Source organism: Syngnathus acus, chromosome 3 (genome assembly GCF_901709675.1).
Source record: "Syngnathus acus chromosome 3, fSynAcu1.2, whole genome shotgun sequence".
In the NCBI taxonomy this organism is placed as follows: Eukaryota; Metazoa; Chordata; class Actinopteri; order Syngnathiformes; family Syngnathidae; genus Syngnathus; species Syngnathus acus.
Window position 1 is genome coordinate 13,969,995 of NC_051089.1, and position 22,250 is coordinate 13,992,244.

Below are 22,250 nucleotides of genomic sequence, written 5' to 3' on the forward strand. Positions count from 1 at the left end.
CCTAATTCCAGTGTTAAAATAAATTCTGAACAACACGCAATAAACTTTTCCTCTTCTTAACTTTTCCTCCCACTGTCGCAAATTGGAATGTTTACTCGACGTGGTTTACGGCAGCCGGTGTAAGGAACGAGGTTGGAGCTTCGTACGCCTCTTCAGTCGAATGCTTCTTTTTCAGGTACTGATAGGAAAACAACCATTCTGATTTGGGCTAGTAAAACGGGTTTAATGAGCCACGGGATGTATATGCGGTTAAATTGTTTTTAATGCTTCTTGTGACGTTGAGAAAGCTGATATGCATGCTCATGCTAACGCAGCATTGTGCTATGATCAGTAACATGACACGCCACCGTACCATATCATATCAAGAGTAATTATTTCCTTTACATATACCAGTTACGTGTTTACGCCTTCATAGCATGTTAGTTTCTTTTTGTCCCACGGATGAAGGCACTTTTTAAATTTGCTGCCTGTTTGAATCCACACGGCAGAAGCAGTCCTTGGAAAATTTATCAGGTAGTAGGTGAGTTTAAGTGCACCGGGTCTGATTCACAAATCTGGAAGTGGTAGAAGAGGATTATTAATAATTTAAAAATGAATATATTCAAAGTGTTTATTTGGCTGACACTTAAGTGTTTGTTTGAAGGATGGATCCTGTCGTGCTGAGCTACCAGGACAGTCTACTTCGACGCTCTGATGTGTCCCTCCTCGAAGGAAACCACTGGCTGAACGACCAAATCATCGGATTTACCTTTGAGTACTTTGCCAGTGAGCGTTTTCGACTCCTGGGGGAGAGTGTCGTCTTCGTCAGTCCCCAGGTCACTCAGTTTATCAAGTGCGCTTCCTGCCCGGAGGAGTTGGCCGTGTTTCTTGACCCTCTGGATCTGGCGTCACGTCATCGCATCTTTTTGGCTGTGAATGACAACGATGACGAGAGCGCTGGCGGCTCACACTGGAGCCTTCTGGTGTACCATCATAAATCCAACCACTTTGCTCACTATGACTCTCAAAATGCCAGCAACTCCCAGCATGCCCAGCGCATTGCTAACAAACTAGAACCCATTTTGGGTGCAGGAACGAAAGCCTTGTTTGCAGAGGAGCCCACTCCTGCACAAGAGAACATATATGACTGTGGCATGTATGTTATTTCTATAGCTGAGGCCTTGTGTGAGAAGCCACACCGGGCTTTGCAAACTCTCACCCCACCCTTTATTAAGCAGAAGAGAGCAGAATGGTGCAAAATTATCCGGTCTCTCACTCAGAGTGAACTCTGATGCACTCTGATGGTCACTGTATGCAAAGTTGCATGTACATGAGTGGATTAAAACTTTGGTACGCCTCTCAGTGAAAGAAAATTTCTCAATAATTGTTACTGAAATAAACAATACTATTGAATGCAATTTCAAACTTTGGTCAGTTTCAAGTAGTTTCAGTGGTCATTATAGACTACCAACAAGTTTGCCTGTGTATCCTCTATAGAGCTATAATGATGCACTTCTAATAAAACAAATCATATTTCAATAACAGTCAGTCTGCAATGGAAGAAAGTGACACTATTTTTGACTCTTTTATGATTCATTCAACCAGCACTGTCATGTTTATCTCTAATGTAAGCACTGCAACACGAGATGTGGAAACCCACGAACACCAGCGTGCCTATAAAAGGCATGTTGTCGGTTATACGTTTTAAGTGAGGACGGAGGCAGCATAATCTGTCATTTTGCTCCATTGTATGAGTTTGGGGCCAGACTCAGATGGACTAGAATTGACAGAATGTGACTTTGATGCCATAACTGTAGTCTTGGTTCTCGTCACGCTGGAATTTGAAAAGTGGTCTGTCTGCAACACTGTTGGGTTGAATCCTCTTTTAGATTATTTTAATAAAATTAGTTTTATCCTAAGATTGTTATCTTTTGTCATGCATTCATTTAGATTGACCCACACTCAAATGTTACAAGATCAAACTTTTAAAGCATCTGTCCGACATTCCCTCATAGAGCTTGTCCTCATGAGTGAGCATCAGCTTATCCCCTCTAAGTCACTTATTGGTCACTGTCCTTTAGTCCTCTATAAACAATTTTCAATCTTCCAAACTCCTATTGCAATGCAGTTAGGATGTCGTGTTAAACATAAATTAAAACAATACCATTTCTTTTCAACCTAGACCTCAAGACAACATATTGAACATTTTGCAAATATTCTCTCATTTTGAGTTTGATGCCAGCAACACCTCCCAAAACTGAGATAATCATTTTGGCTCAAAAGTAAGAACGTCTTGTTTGCATTTGTAAAGCCAATTATGACTCAACCATTGATTTCAAGGTAGGGTTTACCAGCCTCGCCTTGCCTAATTACTCAGTCAAACAAAGATATGCCATGCCGTGAGCAATCGCCACCTTGGCAGCCAGCATACATATGTGCTCAACATTACAAAGTAAGGATAAACACAGATCACCTGTGTTGTGTTGAAGGATGTGAAATGAGCTGAATGATGCTGGTATACGAGGGAGGACGTCGTCACATGACACTGTCAGAAACACAAACAATACCTAATTGTGAACCACTATCTAAGTGAAGTGACGGGACAGGTGCATGACTGCACACCAGTGACATGCGCTTGGGTGTGTTGCAAGAGGCTAAGAGCTGCCAAGAATTTCCACAATCTTCAGCATCTCTTAAAAGCCTAACAAGGAGGCTACAAAGAGGCTACAAAAGAAGGATGGAATGATGCCAAACATTTCTATGCTTGCACACTGTTAAAATAGTCGCCGTGGCACAAGGTCAGGAGTTGCGTAAAGCGGGTTACCTCCATGTAAGTAGCACACTTCAAGCATGAAATGAGTAAATTGACATAGGAGTCGAGTTTCTCTTCTGTGTTTATAAGCTGTCGCTAAAATGTTGAAGTACCAGCCAGGCTTGTCCATTTCTCTTGCCCAAGCTGCTGTCGGTCAATTGTAGAGTGAAGTCAGAAAGCAGCTTAATTTAACAAGTGTAATATAATAATAGATGACTAGTGTTTGTCTTTACTAGCTCGGATTCAAAGTGTATTTATTTTACACAAAAGAACAGTTAAATGCAACAGTTTTGTTTTTGCTCCCATTTTCTCTTTATGGAAGTAAGAGCTTAAGATTTCTTATCTGCCAACAACTTGAAATGATTTTACTCAAATATCAACACTTCACTTGAACTCATTAATCCACTTGTCAGGTTCTGTGACCTTACAACCTACAAAGTCAAAGGCCCCAAGTCAAGTTTGAGGTTGAACCAAAACTTGGAAACCTTAACTTTCAACTGACTTGAATTAGTCAGTACTGAAAGAAACATGGCTTGAAAAGCCGAGGGATCTAATGAAGTGCAGATGCCGACTCGGGGAACCAAAAAAAAAAAAAAAAAGTTCACGCAATGCCGATCACTCTTGCCTTTTTCTTTATTATCAGGACTCCGGTCAAACCTATAATAATGTTTTAAATTTCAAAGTCATCCACTGAAGAGAAGCAGATACAAGGGAAACACTATTAACTGTGATTTTTAGGTGTCATGGGCGTCATTTATTGTTTTGGTTCATTGCACCGATTTTGTAGAATGACAGCTAGCTCTCCAGAGAGTGGGCGGAAACACAAAGAGCCATGGTGGGCTTATGAAACTATAAATATCTCCGGCTATACAATGTGTTACGCCAGCCTAAAGCAAGTGTAGGCAAATATTTTTCTTTTTTTTTTGTTAGTTGCACAGTAAATTTCGGATGGGACATTTTATTTTAAAATTACTTTATTTGGTCCCTCTCTGAACACAGAGTAAAAGATTAACACTTGGAAGAGAATCAAATGTGTTCAATTTACACTGAAACAAATTTCGAGTGACATTTACTTAGAAAAAAGATTCAAGTTTTTTTTCTCACACGGAAATTGTAGGTAAATTGAGACACACAGCCTGCATAAAATTCAGGTGGATAAACACTACACCTTCGCTAATATTCTAATAATAATATATTACAGTGATATAGAATGTATGGTCTTAGATCATGTGCTAATCATTAGCAGGTAAGCTATATTTTTATGATATGCTTACATGCACCCACCCATGCAGAAGCACCCGCTGACAGTCTAAATGACAATTACTGAAGCGTTGCACTGCCTCTGTGGAGGATTTATGAGAGCGGGGGGAAACGTGTAGCCTGAATGTTTGACCCTGAAGAAAGAGGGTCATTTTTGGGGTTCAAGTGATACTTTTAGATCAACTCCTGCGTTTCAATTCATGATGTTTTTATCTACAATGATTTCCATGGACTCTCAATTGCAATGCACATGCAGGACATATATAAACGAAACAATTTACACACACACAATGCCACCGTGGACAATTTAGAGTTTTAAATCAACGTAACATGCCTGTTGTCTCAGATCTTTTGTTTCTTAAAATTGAACTGGGAATATAATAATCCACTAATCCTATATCAACAGTATTCTGCTTTCGTAGAAAATTTAACAAGGTCCAATAGAGTTTAGGAAACATAAATAAAGATGTGTGTTCAAGCCGCACCTCTCACTTTGTTCCCTGATAAATAGTCATGCATGTCCACGGGTGCACATCTGTGTTCAAGGCCCTCCAAGCAAGCACCGACTGTGTGCTGATGATCTTCGCGTGTGTAATGGAAACCATTCCCGTGACGTTACAGTCAGTGTTCTCAATCACAGCCGAGGGGTTAAAGGTCATCTGGGGAGCATTCCCGGACAGACGATATGACTCCCTGAGGGCAGCAGCCCGTCTGGCCATCTGTCCTAACTTGTCTAACACAACCACAGAAAAGAATCACTGAAACTGAAATATATGTATTTGATAGTGACTGATAATAGTGGAGTGATTTTTTTGATACATGCATACCGTAGTGCTGTAAAGTACTGTACATTACTTTTTTCCTTGGTTCGAGCAGGCTTTAACACCCGTAATAAATCCTCAAAATGATAAGCAAACGTTCACATCGTGTAACTCATGACATAGTGTTGGCAAACAATAACATCCCAAAAGACAAATGAGTACAGTAATCCATGACAATATTGTTAAATTCCCTGCTTGTCACAATGAATAATCTGTATCAAAAAGACAAAGGTTACCTAATATTGAGAATATATTTGACCACACACTTCATCCATCTTAAATCCAGAGTTTCTTTGGAATAAATTCCTGTTTTTTGTATGATCCTGATGTCTTCCTTCCAGTTTGCTCCCGCTGTACTGCAGTTATGCTAATCACTTTTAGACTCTCAGATATAAGGGTAGTCTTTTGTGTTATAATATCCTGGCTATACCTCAGTTGCCAACCTGTATAGAATGAACGAAAATACGGTGAGAGTCCGCCCTCTAGTGGATGTGAGGATTAATGCTCTCCGCTTTTTGTTTTTGTAATGCATGGCATGAGCGCTACGAACAAACCATTTATTAAATTTTTCATTCTCCTGCAATGAACGTTTGGCTTGCTGTAAGTCAGATATGAATATCTATTTTCCCGGGTGTATGTTTTCAAAGTTTTTATATAAAGGAAATTGGTGAATTTATAGGTGCATCTTTTCTCATGAAATTAGAAAGTTTTTATTTCAGAAGTTCAATTAAAAAAGTAAAGTCCATGTGCAGTTTCATTAATTTCAGAAGGCCAATACATAATCTCTATTTTAAATCAGATTTGTTTCGTATGTAAATTATTGATGTTACTATCATTTGTTTGATGTTTAAGTATTTAAACTAATTATAGAAATGACACACAAAGCTTCCTGGTCTGGTCTGTCGTAATTTTAATCAACAAGGAGCTCATCGCTAAACTAGAGCGACAACCAGTTCGCAAAAATCAACATACTATTCTTCAACAAAGTCAAGATAACATTTACGCTCATCATTAGTATGAGTGAGCACTTCATTTGAAATTTATAAAACAAACTACTCTTTGAGAACAGATGAATACATCTATAAATAGACATATGTTACTAAATTACGAAATTGCATTCACATTGTAATTAACACACAAGGTGTTATTGCTTCATCATATTAGTTTAAAAATCTTTTCAATTAGTCAAGTGCTGCAACCTCCGTTGCATAAATACCTTTAAAGGTGACAACTCAGTACCTCCATTCAAGAATCATCGATCCATCCATCCATCCATCCATCCATCCATCCATCCATCCATCCATCCATCCATCCATCCATCCATCCATCCATCCATCCATCCATCCATCCATCCATCCATCCATCCATCCATCCATCCATCCATCCATCCATCCATCCATCCATCCATCCATCCAACACACCTAAGGACAATTTAGAGTTATCAATGAACCTAACGTGCTTGTTTTTAGGAAGAAGCCACTCAAGCATGGGGAGTACATGCAAACATCAGAGCTGAAATTCGAACCCCTGAACTGTGAGGCACGTTTTAACCACTGTGCAACAACGATACATACATTTATAAATGCTTTGAAAATTAGGATGACATGTATTTCTTTTTTTAAAAGTGCAGACGTCAAGACTGTTATAAGGTCGACAGGTTGTAAGTTGGCTGAACCACAAATGAAATGCCTCTATTTTGAGTCTTTTCAAGTAATTACTGAGCTGAATGATTACTTCGGGGTGATTACGGGACACAAATAAAAAGTCTGTGTGCATAGTCAAAGTGATCCCTAGTCCCACAGAGAGATGTCTGGGGTCGTTGCTTTGTCATTTGATGAAGTGGAGAGCCGGAAATGACTGTGGATCTTTACGTGGCAGGCTTGACCAGCAGCCAAACCAAAGGCCCATCTAGGGGAGCCGAGGTTACCTGGACAACGAGAAAGTAAAACAGGTTGATGGAACCTCTGGGCAATGACTCTCCTCCTCCTCTATTGATTCACACAGAGTAAGTATGCGTGTCTATTCAGGAGGATATTAGGAGTTTGATTGAGAATAGTCACCTCTCCCTGAGGGGCAAATGTGGGTTACTGAGGAAGGAGAGCTGCTGCTCCAGACTGCAGACACGGAATGCCAAGTAGCATGAAGACAGGATGAGGAGAATGATCCTGCCAAGAGAACACAAACATGACACACATATTGACACATTTTGTATGTGTTCTATGGTCTATATATCGATATGGTCTGTTTTATTGTTGTTATGTTCTGTAAAGCTCTTTGTTAGCGCTTTAGCTGTTGTAATAATAATAATAATTCATTCAATTTATATAGCACTTTTCAAAGACCCAAAGACGTTGTGAAAGCGGGTTTGTGCTTTTTTTGTTTACGCTAAATGCTACATGACAGGACAAGGTGACTATTTATTACCTGTAACTTGTTATGTTCAGTGTGGACCTGCGTGTCAGCTGTTATTAATGTGTATAAATGTGTTCCTGTCCATGTTCCATACTCACAGCAGGGTAAAGAACTTGAGCAGCTGGTATTCCATCTGGCCCAACTCTGCCACTGGCTCCGATAAAAGGCCTCTGTCTGTCTCCAGGGCTCCCTCTGTGATACAAACACATATAAACGCATCATAAGAAATTATAATGGTTTCAGATTTAATGTTCCACCAGGCAATTTATTTTTCTTTTTTCACAAGTTTTCCGAAGCTGAGCCGCGACTGGTTGTAACCTGAGACCTGGCAATTGGGATTTCATTTTCAGTCAACTGAAAGTGGCAAAATGGTCGCCCCGCCCCCCAAGATGGATAAAAATAAGAATATTTCACTTATATTCCACAAATGCAATATTAATCAGAATGCCGTGTATAGACTAGTGGGGGCACATTAAAATATTGTGAAATAAATACATTTCTGAGAGTGTCAATAAAAAAGTACCCCAACTGTTTAAGAGCAAAAACTAATAAAAAATAATGGTGGATAACTGTAAACAACAAAACCAAAACAAAATAGCGTGAGTGCCGATTTCCAATCCCAAACCTATCGGTCTGAAAGCATCTAAACTATTCTCTGTCATCACATACTTTTTGGGATTATCTGGATTTAATCCGCGTTCGCTCCAGCTTTTTAATACAACCCCTCCTTGACACGCCATTTGAATCGTGACATCCTGTTGCGTAACAGACAAATCGCTCTCCGATGCAAAGTATTTTGCACTTTCACTCACATACAGCCATGAATAATTGAAATATTTTATATATTAAAACTACAGTTTGCATTTCATACAAATTATTTTGATCTCAGTGTCAGACCTTCTAAAGGCTGCTCTGACTTGAAGGGTGTGTTTGCAACACTCAGACTGCTGCTGGAGTTCCCCAGCAGGTCAGGAAGGGAGGAGGACACAGACACCACTGAGGCCTTCCTTCTCCACTTTAACACTGACGGGAATTCATCCACCACTGGAAACCCGTCAGGGGTTGGGAATTCATCCTGCAGTAGACGACAACACATAACAAACCAGTTACATAAACCAGTTGAACATATTTCCGCATACCTGAACTTGAGGTGCTTTGGCGCACCCTTATAAACAAGCAAAGATCTTTTACAAATTATCATTATTCCCAAATATTGCTTTATGTTAAGTTGATAATTTGAGTGATTTGCACAAAAACCCGTGTTCTCCTCCTAGCAAGTCAAACCCTAGTATATCATGAATGTTTTTTTTTTTTTAAAGCTGCTGTCACTCACCAGTGACAATGTGGGTTCCTCCATGTACTGCTTCAAACTCAGACTCTTCCCATTGACCTGTAGAGGGACATGACATCACATCTTTGGTGGCACACTGGTGGTGTGTATGCAGTGCGCCGTACCTGTAGGTGTGTGCAGATCCTACGAAGGACGTCATACACACTGTCTCTTGATAGAAGCGACACAAATACATACTGAGAAAATAAAAACATAATGTCAACATACAAGGTGTTTCACTGATTGCTGTGATGAGGCCACAGGACATCTGAAGGAACTCATGTGCAATTTGTAAAAAGGGTTTGCATTGGTCCAAAATAAGAACACTATTAAAACGATTTAATCTAGGGCACAAAGAGGATATAGTGATTTCAATCCCATTTGTATTTCGAGAAATAACCAAAAGTACAGTTGTGATGTACAAAGAGTACGCTACGTGTATTGTATAATCCCCCAGACACAGTGCGTGATTACAGAGAATGAGTCATGCGTGTATGACACTTTGCAAGGCCAAACTTTATCTACTTCAAAAAGATCTCCAGCTCATATCAGAAATGCTGTGTTGGCAGGTGAATCTTAATCAGACTTTTGGACAGTGCTCTCATATTCACTGACATACAATAATGAAACATCTTGCTCCTTATTGATACTAGTATTTTGTATTTTTGAAGTGTAAGACGTGCTGGCAAAAACGAGCGGAGAGAAGTATTCGACGGATCTGAGAATTAAAAGCGAGTCCACCTGCTTCGGTCACATTTTTGCGGATTACACAACTGATTTTGGGCGAGAGGCGGCGTACACCCCGGACTGATCGCCGACCAATCGGACAATGAACATCTCTTTCCGGAACGTGGGAGGAAGCTGAAGTACCAGCAGCGATTGAGCAGAGATTTGAACCTTTCGCCTTTCGGTAGTCTAACCCCTATCGCTTGCATCATGCTGGCTGTGCATGATTTGCGTATCATACTGAGATTCTCAGAATGTGGTGTCGGAAAAATAGCTTCCACTTGAGCACGCTTCCGGGCCGCTGCTATCTATAGCACTGCTCTTCCAGTCACACCTCGCCTCAGACAACACAGACAGCCTGCGCTAATCAGTGCAAGCATTTGAACTCAAAGTGAGTGTGACGGGATTGTTTACCTTCTGGTTAGTGTCTGTGGTGATAGCCAAGCCATTGGGCACCAGGCCTGCTGTTTTGTGCTTTTTCACCAACCGCACTGAGACAACAGGGATGGCCACCTAGAAGCGGAGGAGAATTATTTTTTAGTGTCTAAATACTGCATGTGGGCAGTGGAATCAAAAGCAGTCGTGAAAGTGGCCAAGAGACATTTCTTATTTAAGTCAGTATGCAAGGAATGGCGCCGTAATACGAAGCTTATTGTCTCTCAAATGTCAGGAGAGGTTGAGTTTCAAGGAAATGAGAAAGAAAAAGAACAATGTGTAGCATGAAAGAAAAAAAGACATGGCTGCTTCAGGTAGAGTTTCCCGGCGCGCATATTATACTTGAAAATATTTAAAGCCCGTTGCATTCAAACTAGAAGTCAAGTTTCATCTGTACGGTACCTTAATGTCCTTGCCGAAGAGGTTGGCATAGAAACAAAGCCAATTTCTAGAGATGTAAAGCCTGCCTTGGAGCAGGATATCTCTGAGAAGAGCACAGGAATACACTGACGAAACAAGAGACAAACACATTTTTAAGCTTTAGATTTCATCTTTACATTAGGCGGAGTATTGATTTTGTTTTGTACAGCTGTGCCAGTCAGTTTCTCATTTATATTATGGGCAGGAGCAAAATGGATGGTGAAGCGGTCGGAGCTACGCAAACAAATAGGTATTATGAAGTTATCCGAACATATTTACTGATCTTGGATGAATTACATCATCAACATCTGACACCGTGGTTCAGCCCTTTCACATAAGACGATAAGAGCATTTCGATACACCATGAGCCCGAATTTTCTGCTCAGCACATGGGTGGAGTTTTTTTTTTTGTGACTGAAAATGACATCACATCTGCTCAGACAACTACCGATCACAGTTCAGCTTGCAAACATCACATGACCCATATGGTTCAGTAATAACACGCAGCACGATATACTACAGTCACTATCAAAACATTAAATAATGTGACAAAAGTTGATCAAGTTACAGTTGGCACAGGTACCTTTCATAAGGAGCTCATCCTTGGGCACACACTGGAACAGTTTGTGGTACTGCGAGTTGTACTTGCTGACAGTCTGTGCAGAGGGACAGGGCAGAGTCATGAGCAGCTCCTTGGCGGACCGGCCCGCCTGCACGGCACCGGAACCCCCTCTCCAGCCGCCGGCCGCTCCGACCCGGCTCACCGCCGACACCACCCGCTCCCTCAGAGGCGGCGAGCTCTGCACCAGGCTCAGCACGTTGGCACCGTACACACACACACACTCATCCATGGCCTGAAGCAAGTCACTGCAAGACACACACTGTTCCCCTGTGGCGTGTCAGTATGGGCGACAGGCTGCTCTACGAGAAAAACACATCTGGCTACGGGGTACACAGACTAGATGCACACGACTACACTTGAGCCATCCTCAAACTCAAGGCTTCCCGGTCTCAACTTCTTCATCAGTGACTGACTCCACACTCAGTATACGCCCCTTCTCCATGCACACACTTGTACACACTGCCCATCATCGAGCTGGAAAGACGCACACAGGACTCTGACGTAAGGTGACCCCTTTCCTTTTCAGTACATCCTTGCGTCTGTCAGTGACACCTTCCAAAATCCAAACCATCCTGTATGCGAATACGTGAGTGGTCTAAATAATTTCCTGTTCACTTCCAGCATTCTCCTACCCATTTTTCTTTGCTCTCTCTCTCTCTCTCTCTCTCTCTCTCTCTCTCTCTCTCTCTCTCTCTCTCTCTCTCTCTCTCTCTCTCTCTCTCTCTCTCTCTCTCTCTCTCTCTCTCTCTCTCTCTCTCTCTCTCTCTCTCTCTCTCTCTCTCTCTCTCTCTCTCTCTCTCCCCTCCTCGGCTCACTCATTGTCCTTCTATTAATAGTTAAAGGCAGTTCCTCTACACAGGAAAGTGGACCTAAAGGGAGGTCACAGTAAAACAGACAGATGGTGGTGGTTGGGCTCCTCATTATTGACTTGGAATTCTGATTTGGAAATTAATTCACGGACAACTTAATTTATGATTTCTTATTATCACAATAGAATACTAGCAATTTTTGATATGTGTGTGACGTCTGGTGCATACAGTATGTGACTTTGCCCTCCTCATTCAACAATGTATGAATGCTGTAAGTGTACCGTGGTTAACCTGTATGACAGTAAATGCAATTTAAGTGCAACTAAACAGTTCATCTGCATTTTATAATGGTCACAGTTTGACGCCGCCACACATGAAGTCAAGGCTGCTACATTACAAGAAGTAAAGATGACATATTTTTTTAATGATTCTTGGAATACATCATCAATGTGTAACTGAACAGCCACAAAAATGCATGGCTGAAAATATTTTGTTTTGTTTTTTTAATACGTATTTTGTCACGTTTACTTCTGTTCGTGTGTCAACTATGCACTGGGGAACTGTCCCAATTCAGGGAGCTAACACATACAACAGAAAATGATGACACTCACCGAGCCACGGTAACATTTTTTTACATCCTCGTAGGACAGCTCTTCAATCAGATGAAACCTGGAATAGGATTAAAAGGCAGACTTGTGATAAACCACCAAAACAAAATGGATGCTACCTTCCATGAACATGAAATCACTGCAAACACTGTAAATCATTTGCAAACATGATTATTAGTTGTGCATTTGAGTGTTCTTTACGCTCATGAAGTCAAGGTGTTGGCAGCCTGACAAATGATGGTGAGCATGTGTTTTCATGCGTGTGCACCACATGACAATCCCCGCCGGCAGCGTGCCTCAGCACGACACGCAATCAGTGTGTGTGCGTGTGTGTGTGTGTGTGTGTGTGTCACTGCAGGATGCAGGTGAACTCTATCACATCCAGCACAATCAAAGAGGTATATTACGTTGTTTGTATGCAAATAGTGGCAATGCCCTGGAGATTATCCAGTGGTTTACTGTTTTGTTTATTGTCAAATAACATGAACGCACACCGACATCATAGACTCTCTCATGCCTCAGGAGGGCTGATGTAATGTGATGCTTCGTCTACCAGCAGATAAAATACGGAATAATCCCCTCTGGAGGAGAAGAGGTGAAACTCAAGACTAAAGAGAAAAATGACTTCCTTTTTAAGCATTAGCTGTCAGAGAAGTGATTGACAGTGCAAAGCGATGGCAAACACTACTGTTCACTAACATAGTGAAAGATTATGGATCACTTCTCAAGACCAAACATTCTTTCAGAGTTCAGTTATTCATGTTTGATTTGCCCATCCCTTTAAAAATGATGAAGTATTAATTCAATCCATATTCCATGAATCAGTTAGTAAAACGAGTTTCCACGCTGAAATGCATATCCTAAAGATATGTAATATGGTTAACATGCCAGCCCAAATTATATTAAACCAAAAATATAAAAGCAACACTTTTGCTAGGATATCTTGAATCTTTCTGTCAGATATTGTTCACAAATCTGTCTAAATCTGTGGATGCACTTCTGTGCCAAGTTAATCCATTCACCTCACAGCACAATGCCACATATGTCGTAAGTTTGGAGGGAAAGAGAACTGCCCACTTGATCGGCATTGTCACCTCTGAACTGCGAGATAAGACATTGCTCCACGATTCCGCCAAGCTTCCCTGATCTGCTGCCATGGTTTATACACTAGACAGCCTCAGCCGTCACTGAGCCACTTCCTCTGAGGAAGGATAATAGTCTCTGAGACAAAAAGATCTAAACACTGTTTAGGTGTCAAAAACCAGGTGCTGTGCCTGCTGTGTGTGCCTATGCCTAAATGTGTGTGTGTGGGGGGGTCTGTGCATGTGGCGTAAGATCAGGATGTTGTTTACAGCATGATGGTGCAGCTGTGACAGCACGGCCTGCTGGGCCAGATGTGCTCAACATCACTCCCAGTTTTAATCCCAACTTTGACATGTAATCAAACATTTTTTTTGTTTTGTTTTGTTGGCTAAATACATTTGGATAAAGGGTCTGGTGTATATGTTTGTTTGGTAAATACAAATAGTGGTTTGCGGTATTTGCTCACATGACACGGGGCCCGAATTGGGACACAGCTATACAGGTGGCCCTCAATGTTACAAACTAGAATTCAAACTAGTTTACAACCAAAATCAACAACTGAATTAACCAAAAAGACAAAACTGGTGACTTAAGCACATCCAATTTCATAATGAACAGCTTCCACCGGTTTATCCTTGTTTAGTAATTGTGTGCGCTTGCTGCTCTGACTGCTTGCTGCATGCAGCCTATAAATAGTTTCCGCAGTAGCCGCCAGTGCCAAAGTGGGGATGAGTGAGTGATTATTAAAAAATACAGGCGTCGGCCCCTGCAGGGACTCACCATGTGTTTTCTCTGCGCTCACCTGCCATCTGCCGCACATGAAAATAATCTTCATGACTAATACTGCCGGTACAAAGAGAAAGTGAGGTCTGAAGGGACCTGTGCTATGATTACATTTGCAATGTCAAAGTAAAGCAGATTTTACAGGGTCACACTGGGATGGGCAGTTGTAAAAGACAAATAACTGGTCCTTTATTTTTGGACTTCAGTCAACCTTTTTGAACATGCTAAAGGATGCACACACTAAAATGAAAATGCACATGTCTTGAGCACAATTCAGAACTCCATGTAGAGAACGGCAATGGAATGTTTTAATGTAAACTAAACATCGTATGCTTTTTTTCTGTAAGCAGCAATAAACTGCCTTCATGCGCCCGCTTTGTGCCGCAGGCTGTGAAGCAGAATACTGAGACTAATTACCAACTCTAAGGCTCTAAAATTGAATCTTAAATTAGAAAGGGAACACTTCCCACCGGCAGCAGGTGTAGCTGTGGACTTCCACGTAATAATTGAGCTGCAAGCGGAAGGGAAATTAACAACGTGAGCTTGGAGACAAGTGGAAAGACTCACACCTTGTAAAGATTTTTACGAGATAAGACATGATGTGGAAAGTTAACAGGGCCTTTTCACATGAGACACTTTCAATTTAGCTCCGTGGTAAATTAGTGCAGAAGCATAAACGTAGAGGTTGGAACTAACTCAAAGAAGTCATCATTGCTAGTATGCAGTCCATGTTATGACACCACAATATATAAAAAGGTAATACATTCGGGTGAATAATTATTTCGGCATATTTTCTCACGAGAAAATCCATCTAGTTGTCATCTGAAGAAGAGGAGGTCCTACGATGGTCTCTTTGTTAAAGTCTCGAGTATAAAATGACAAAAGCTGCATGTTTGATGTTTGTAACAATCCAATCTGCGTCCAAATCGCTGCAGAATTCAACGAGTTATAATGAACGGAGCCAAACACAAACACTCGTAGTTGTTCTATATCTATAGTCTCGACAACTAGCTCCCAAGAAGGAAGCATACAAGCTAACCCATCCAGTGTTTTCTAGGACAAATTTAATTTATCACTATTTTGCAATACTGACATGTGGAATAACCGACCCAAATTTAATGCAAAACTGTAGTTTGGTTTTCTTTAGAAACACATTGACTGTGTCTGGCAGCAGGTAAACAGGAAGTGTTCAGGTTCCTGCCTTTCACTTGAATCCAACACATGACACGCTTGTGTGCTCAAGTCCAGAGTAGATTCTCCAGGATTACACGATTCCTGCCGGCAATCCTTTTTATATAAACACAAACAGCCTCTCTGTCGGTAACGCACACTAACACGATCGCTTTGCTTTCAGACCATTTTACTGGCAAAGCAGCAACACACAGCATTTACATAATGTAACCACATGTTTAGCAGACATTTGATTGCTACACAACTGCTGGTGGCATCCAATACCAATATCCACAATTCAGAAAAGTTTCTTTCATAGATAAATTAAAATCGATGTGGCGCTGTCAGCAAGTTAATAAAGACATGTATACAACAACTGTTGTCACTATTACTATTTTCATGGTAGTGGTCTGCATTTGAATTCATGAAATTTAGGAATTTACAGATAGTAGGATCGGAAAAGTTTGGTGAAGGTTGTATGTAGTATATATCTTTAATCTTCAAGGTATCACCAAGTCCTGTAAATTTACTATATTTTATGCTAATAAAACGCTATGAACCTCACAATTTTTACATACTCAGGGCCACCATTCTGGATGAGCTTTCTTTTGCTTGAGTCTCAATTGCATAGATTTTTGAGACACATTCTTTTCCTTATACTGTACCAGGTTTGTATGAAAAAAAAAAGGACATTAGAAATAATTAAAAAAAGACAATATCAGAAACAGCTCTGTGTCATGGAACGCAGTACTAAAACATTGCAGACTCCAACTTCAGTAATAAACATTGTTCAATAAAATATCTGATATTGCATCCAGCAAGCTAAACATTATTATCTCGCATAGAATTTGCTGGGGCCTTACAGCATGTTATGGCTGGTGAGTGTCTATCATCTCAATGAGACGTCAAGTCTAAAGATGTTTTGTGTGCGTGTGTTTTACTATTGTTTGACATCAAGTAAATGTTAAAAAAAAGGACAATGAAAAGAAATCTCCTGCAGCTGTAGCTCATGAGTGCACACGCGCACAAACACACAGGAAGCGGATGATGTGTTATAAAATGTGTCTGCGTTTGCAGACCATTGTGTGTCAGTGAGTGTGTGCATGCGCGTGTGTGTGCGTGTGTGTGTGTGTGTGTATGTGTGTGCGTGTGTGTGTGAGAGAGAAAAATTTGCCTGAGGTGTCCATGCGCGTCTTCGTCCTTGGAGGCTTCCAGGTCCTGTGTGGTCAGCAGGCCTGTTTCTTCAGAGTGTTCCTGCTGCTCAGTCATGCTCCTGGCCCTGAACCCACAAACACACACACAAATGAGTGCACAGCGGCCATCCACTTTGCTCTGATCTCATCCCCGCTGTCGTGTTTGTTTTCTGTCTGCAGGTACACTTTTTGCAGTATGGAATGAAAGGTTTTTGGGGATAACACATGGACTCTGCCTTTAAAATCAACATGGCGGTGATGCAACTTGTGCTAGAATCACATCCTCAACTCAACAAAATAAAAAACAGGTAAAATGGGTCAGTGAAGTTAAAAACAAACATTGGGGGGAAAATGTATGAAACTCTGGCGTAACTTCATTTACAAATAGGGCCAGACCGATGCCAATTCAAATATTTGGCAGAGTAAAATTCAGATAACCAATTAATCAGCTGATTTTCTAAAAAATTCACAAACATTGAATAAAATAGGGATGGAACGACACCAGTGATTAGAACATGACAATAAAGTCACTGGCCAAGTCTATTTCTTTGTCGCTTATGTTATAGTGTAAAAAAACAGCATATTGTGCCTTTTCTTTCAATATCACAAGTATTTCCTTTTTACAATATTGTGTGTTTTTATACAGTATTGAGAGTTTTTTTTAATTGAAAACCTCTACAAAATATCATGATAATTATTTTATCGTGATAATATAGTATGTTTGGATATTGTGACATCCCTAGAATAAAATTAAAAAAAAAAAATATTGGCAGAACATTTCACTGTTACATGACTTTGTGCTTAAGTAGTTGCTTAACTTTACAACAGAGAGGAAAAACTGGAACAAATCAGCTGATTGGGGGGGGTTAGAATGTCAGAGGTTTTTGTCTCATGTTGTGTTAATGAGTAAAAAAAAAATGGCAAAAAAATTGGCCGTTTTTTGCCAATTTCTTAATAACTAAAACTGGCCAATTAAATTGGTTGGGCCCTATTTACGAGTGTCCCAACGTTCAGCCCTTAATTGAGATGAACTAAAAAAAACGTGCCCCTTAAAGCACACATCCTTAACAAAAATACTACTGCGCTTACATACAGCAAATAATTAAACTATAGTTATACTAATTACACTACACACCATTTCTTTTACAGTGTGATCGTTTAGAAGCTTTCACCCAGCTATGGTTTAAATAAACCTGTTACTAGATTGCAGTTGACCCCCGCACACACACGTACACACACACACAGGCAAAAACATAGCCAGCCGCATTGTACCATAATTCCCCGTGGGAGAGCGAAGGCTGTTAGCACCTGCCCTGAATAATTACAGGTGCTGATGGAAAGAGCCTCACACGTATGCACTTTCCTATGGATGATCTCTAATTGACCAGAAGCTTCACGTCAGACGCTGACTTGTTCAAACAACTTAGCTTCCTGTGTCGAAAGGGTCCAACTGACTAGTTATCTGTGATCACAGAGGCTCACAAGATGGCCTGGTAATTAGAAAAGAGAAACGCTTGTGGATATTTCAAGCTGCTGCCCCCGCGACCCGACCCCGGATAAGCGGAAGAAGATGGATGGATGGATAAATGGATGGATGAATGGATGGATGAAACTGCGTAGTGCCGAGACACAGCTTTCTTTGACATCAACGTCAGGCATGACGTCACGCATGATATCAGAAGATTTATGACTCCTCCGTTCAGCCAGCACCAGATGCACTCTGCATGGGCATGTTTCGCTTTCTTTGTTGATTGAATTAGCCTAACACGACAGTTCAAACATTTGTCCAATTATTAATCCCTTTTCAAACATTTGAATATTTCTTTCCTTGATGATTTGTGGACAAACGAACGGCAGAACCAGCAAGTCAGGTTTGTAGTGTAGAGAATAAACATGGCAGCACAATGTTGTGCCGCATTTACCCACAAAGCAAATGAAGTCTCATCAGTTCATAAACAATCAATAATAATGTACACCTACACTTTCCTATGAGAAATTTTGAAACGGCCAAACAAAATGTTCTTGGATTTTTTTTTTTTTTTTACAAAAAACACAATCCCGTCTTTTTTTTAAGAACATATTCAAGCAGTTAGTTACAGTGTGAATATTTCCCTATAAGTGCCGAGCAATGTATTTTGCATTGCGCCAAAGTCAGCTGGGATGGGCTCCAGTTTGCACAAAAGAATATGGATGAATAGAAAAGTCATCAAGTCCATGACTCTTGAAGGCCACGTTACTTCCTGGTTACCAGTTCATGTAAAATCGGAGGCAAAATGCCATGTCCTAATTTTCCATGCAACACCAGCTCGTTTTCTTTTCCAGGCATTCATGTAATGACAGCCAACATTGTGTCAAATGGCCTATTTAGTTCTAAATGCCATTCTGCGCAGTTAAACATGTTTGACAGTAATGTTCTGTGAAAGGTTTCCACCTCTCCTCATTGTCTGCGTAGACAAACACTGTGTGCTGTCACAAGACATCCTTCAATCCAGTTAACTGTAATCTCATTAATGCTGCTGGCCACTGACATACTTGACAAGAGAAATCTCTCCGGATTCCTTCGAAGAGTCGCAGAAATACTCCCGGTATTTATATGGCCTCTCCATCAACAAGTTTGTGTGTTCACCGTGGACAGGAATAGTTGCTTGTCTGGCCAAATAAACACTAGGAACGGTCAGTAAACATTAACAGTCTGCATTTAAAATGTGTGGGATTTTATTTTTGAACGCAGCGTGAGTTTGTTTGCGTTGGGTGTGTGGACCTCTGGATACTTTTGTTTGTCCCAAAAGCTGAAGCGCAAACTGTTTAGTCATTTCAAAATGTTTTTTTCCCTGACAGCGCTTTAAATTTGAAATATGATTGCAGAGTCATATTTCAACCTATATTTGGATTATTAATAGCAGTGATCAGCTGGTGCTCATGCAGTTACAATGACTGTTTACAATGCAGTTTATTATTCTTCATTTCACAGATGAGTGTTCAGCCTTTTGAGTCAGAGAAATGTGCACAGCTTGAGACCTCCTGAAATAACCTCCCCATTGTGCAAGCACCTCAAAACAAACTTTGATAAGCACTGGTCAGTACTCTAACCCACATGTTATTCAATATCAAATAACGGCGTATATGCATGCAGTCAAATAGATTATTTTACAGATAGGCGATTGTACAAGTGTTGTACTAACAAACGCATTACTACATAGTTGCATCCAAAGTATGCAACAAACTATGTTCGCTGACATGTTTTTTTGTTGTAATATTATTTGTCCGTCAAATATTAAGAGAATTTCGCTTAACGCGACGGTACACAATACATAATTTGTGCAACGTACACATATAAATAAGGCACTTGTCTTCAATAGTGGTACGTTTTCCATTGCAAGACAGTGTTAAGTTTACCAGTGAAAGATAGACTGCTATCAAAACACGGTCACTTGGTCTTCAAAATAAAACTACTGGGGTGCTACAAATAAAAATACATCACATTTCCTTAGAGCTATACGGTAAAGTGTGCATACAATATACAGAGAAAATATTTGCTTACACTAACCAACAAGTGAGATATGCAAGCGAAACCCTTTCCACAGCTATAAACCAAGCGTACATATTTTATTTTGACAAAGTACCGGAAATGATTTATTTAAATGTAGGGAGTTTACCAGCCCTCGACGTCCCCTACCTGTAGCTCACAAACTGGTTGCGACGTCTTTTTTAGGCTGTGTCCTAACTTTGTCGACTTCCAAAAGGTCTTCAGGAGTGCGTCTCATTCCTCCATGGAGACATTGTCTTGTCTTTATGTGCGAACAAACCCGACAATCTTTACGACTGTCACAAAATCCAACAAGCTAACGCTAGCAGAACGCGCGCTATGTGCACTTTCAAGCTCCTCTCAAGTGCGTCGTTGTGGCGAGGGGGTGGGCTGAGCTGAGTTTACCTATCGCCCAGTGTGGGCTCGCTGGGCTGTGCGCTCTCTGCAAGGGGATTACATGCGCTGATTTCTATTTACACGCTACGGATGCCCAGAATAATACCCTTGATTCACGGCTGCACGATCTCACATGGTGTAAGCACTCACTGGCCACAATCTTAGGAACACGTTTGTACCGTAATTACAAAAATGCATCCGTTTGTTCGGTATTAAACAATCTGCATAATTTATTTTTCTAATATTTTGAGGTCCACAAGGTACAAACATGCTGACGATCAGGAGGGATTTGAGAGGGTTTTACAGAGTGCAGTAATGCAGGTTGTTGAAAGTGATTTCACAACCGGTTCGGAAAATAGTATTAAGTGGATTATAAACATATTATAAACAACAACTTGGCCCATAAAGTTGATTCTGATGATAAATGGAAACAATTTGATCCGGATTATCAGATATCTCTAAAAGATTTCCTCTTGATTGATTGTCCTGTGTGACTTGTGATTTCTCCTCACCGACCTGCTTGGAAAATGGTGAGAGAGAATATACACATAACGATAATCAGGAAGTATTTGATTCCGAGTCTCATTACCAGTCAAGTAAGCAAATGCCTGACTGTCGGATGTCTAAAACATCGCCATCGCATGTGACGTGCAATAGGACTGATTTTTTTCTCATCGATCTGCTCGTGAAATATTTGTGGCCCACGTTTGTCCATTTTAAGTCGAATAATTAAGAAAAACCTAGAGACTTCACAGGCCTGATTATCAGATGTCTCTAAATGGTTATACTGACTATAATGCTTGTGATGTGTGTTATTCTTCCCCCAAAAAAATCACACAAATCACAAATTCATATGTGTGTAACAGCCTAGCATTATTTACTGTTTTGTCGTTTTCATCAGTCTGGATGCCCATCACAGGTCAGTCTTGGTTCTTGGTGCAGATGTTTGTGGCATGTTGTGTCGGTCACCTGGAGTACACCATACTCCAGTGATGAGAGTGACATTTTCTGAAGCTTCCCTAATGTATGTTTCAAAATCTGCCGTTTTTATAGAACATCAGGGTTTCATCATAATTATAACAGCAATATAATATAGAGTAATGTATAGGGTGAGATGATTTTTTTTTTTTCAATGAAACAAATAATGTATGATAAAATCAGAACAATACAAGCTTTTACAGGTCAAACTCAAAAACAAAAAATTAAAGCATCTCAATAACCGAATGCGAGAAAAAAAAGTCAGCCTTTTTTGGAATATACGTCAACAATATGTTGAGCAACACATACAGCCTGAATGAAATTTGTTGGTGACCATGCATTACGTACATAAATATTTTGCTGTTCATGATGAATATGTAAAATTCATTCTCATGAGATCATAATTTTTCAATATTAATTAGCACCCCCCAGTAAATAGATCGCATCATTTATGTATGTAGTTATCATAAATGGTGGTAGATGAGCCCTCAAGTAAGAAGAAAGCTTACCTGCGGCCGAATGTGATGTACTTCCTGTGTGTGGCTCACCTGTCTGCTATCCTCTGACTGCAGTTCCCATGAAGGTGGCGGTAATACGCGTCCTGGCCCGCTGGCTCTTCTGCAGGCTGGGCCTTAGGGCTGGTTGCGTAGATAGTGCATCCCATGAACAGCTCCTTGGGAGACGGCCTCCGCGTTCAGCGAGGTATCCTTCCTCGGGGCGGCCCGTCTCGTTCTGATGGCGGCCAGCTGCTTTGTGGGAAAAGCCATTGGCTCAGCACGTTGGTTTCTTAACCCCTCCTCTTCTTCCCTCTCAGGCGACCCCTCCCTCTCTTGAGCCCAGAGCACAACAGCGGATAATCACATCCCCCGTTTAAACTCCACAAAATC

The 22,250-nt window shown here is 40.7% G+C and overlaps 2 protein-coding genes across 10 annotated transcripts; one reads left to right on the forward strand and one right to left on the reverse strand.

The window, feature by feature from the left end:
* The first annotated feature begins 36 nt into the window (after nucleotides 1-36).
* senp8 (SUMO peptidase family member, NEDD8 specific) lies at nucleotides 37-1,898 on the forward strand. Of its 4 annotated transcripts, none has more exons than XM_037248319.1 (3): nucleotides 80-175; nucleotides 416-520; nucleotides 644-1,898. In XM_037248319.1, the coding sequence occupies exon 3, from the start codon at nucleotides 645-647 to the stop codon at nucleotides 1,269-1,271; it is 627 nt and encodes a 208-aa protein (XP_037104214.1). In that variant the 5' UTR covers nucleotides 80-175; nucleotides 416-520; nucleotide 644; the 3' UTR covers nucleotides 1,272-1,898. The 4 variants fall into 4 exon arrangements, with proteins under 4 accessions (XP_037104213.1, XP_037104214.1, XP_037104212.1 ...); XM_037248317.1 differs by having other exon boundaries at nucleotides 100-175; nucleotides 489-520; XM_037248320.1 differs by having other exon boundaries at nucleotides 111-175; nucleotides 448-520.
* Nucleotides 1,899-5,765: 3,867 nt separating this feature from the next.
* gramd2aa (GRAM domain containing 2Aa) lies at nucleotides 5,766-22,250 on the reverse strand. Of its 6 annotated transcripts, none has more exons than XM_037247924.1 (12): nucleotides 21,912-22,250; nucleotides 16,445-16,549; nucleotides 12,238-12,295; nucleotides 10,779-11,076; nucleotides 10,178-10,281; nucleotides 9,755-9,853; nucleotides 8,740-8,811; nucleotides 8,618-8,674; nucleotides 8,182-8,359; nucleotides 7,383-7,476; nucleotides 6,933-7,037; nucleotides 5,766-6,799 (listed from the first exon to the last, which is right to left on the reverse strand). In XM_037247924.1, exons 1-12 carry the CDS (start codon nucleotides 22,025-22,027, stop codon nucleotides 6,796-6,798), a joined length of 1,290 nt encoding a protein of 429 aa, XP_037103819.1. In that variant the 5' UTR covers nucleotides 22,028-22,250; the 3' UTR covers nucleotides 5,766-6,795. The 6 variants fall into 6 exon arrangements, with proteins under 6 accessions (XP_037103819.1, XP_037103824.1, XP_037103822.1 ...); XM_037247929.1 differs by having other exon boundaries at nucleotides 10,779-10,851; nucleotides 21,912-22,244; XM_037247927.1 differs by lacking the exon at nucleotides 21,912-22,250 and adding an exon at nucleotides 20,395-21,259.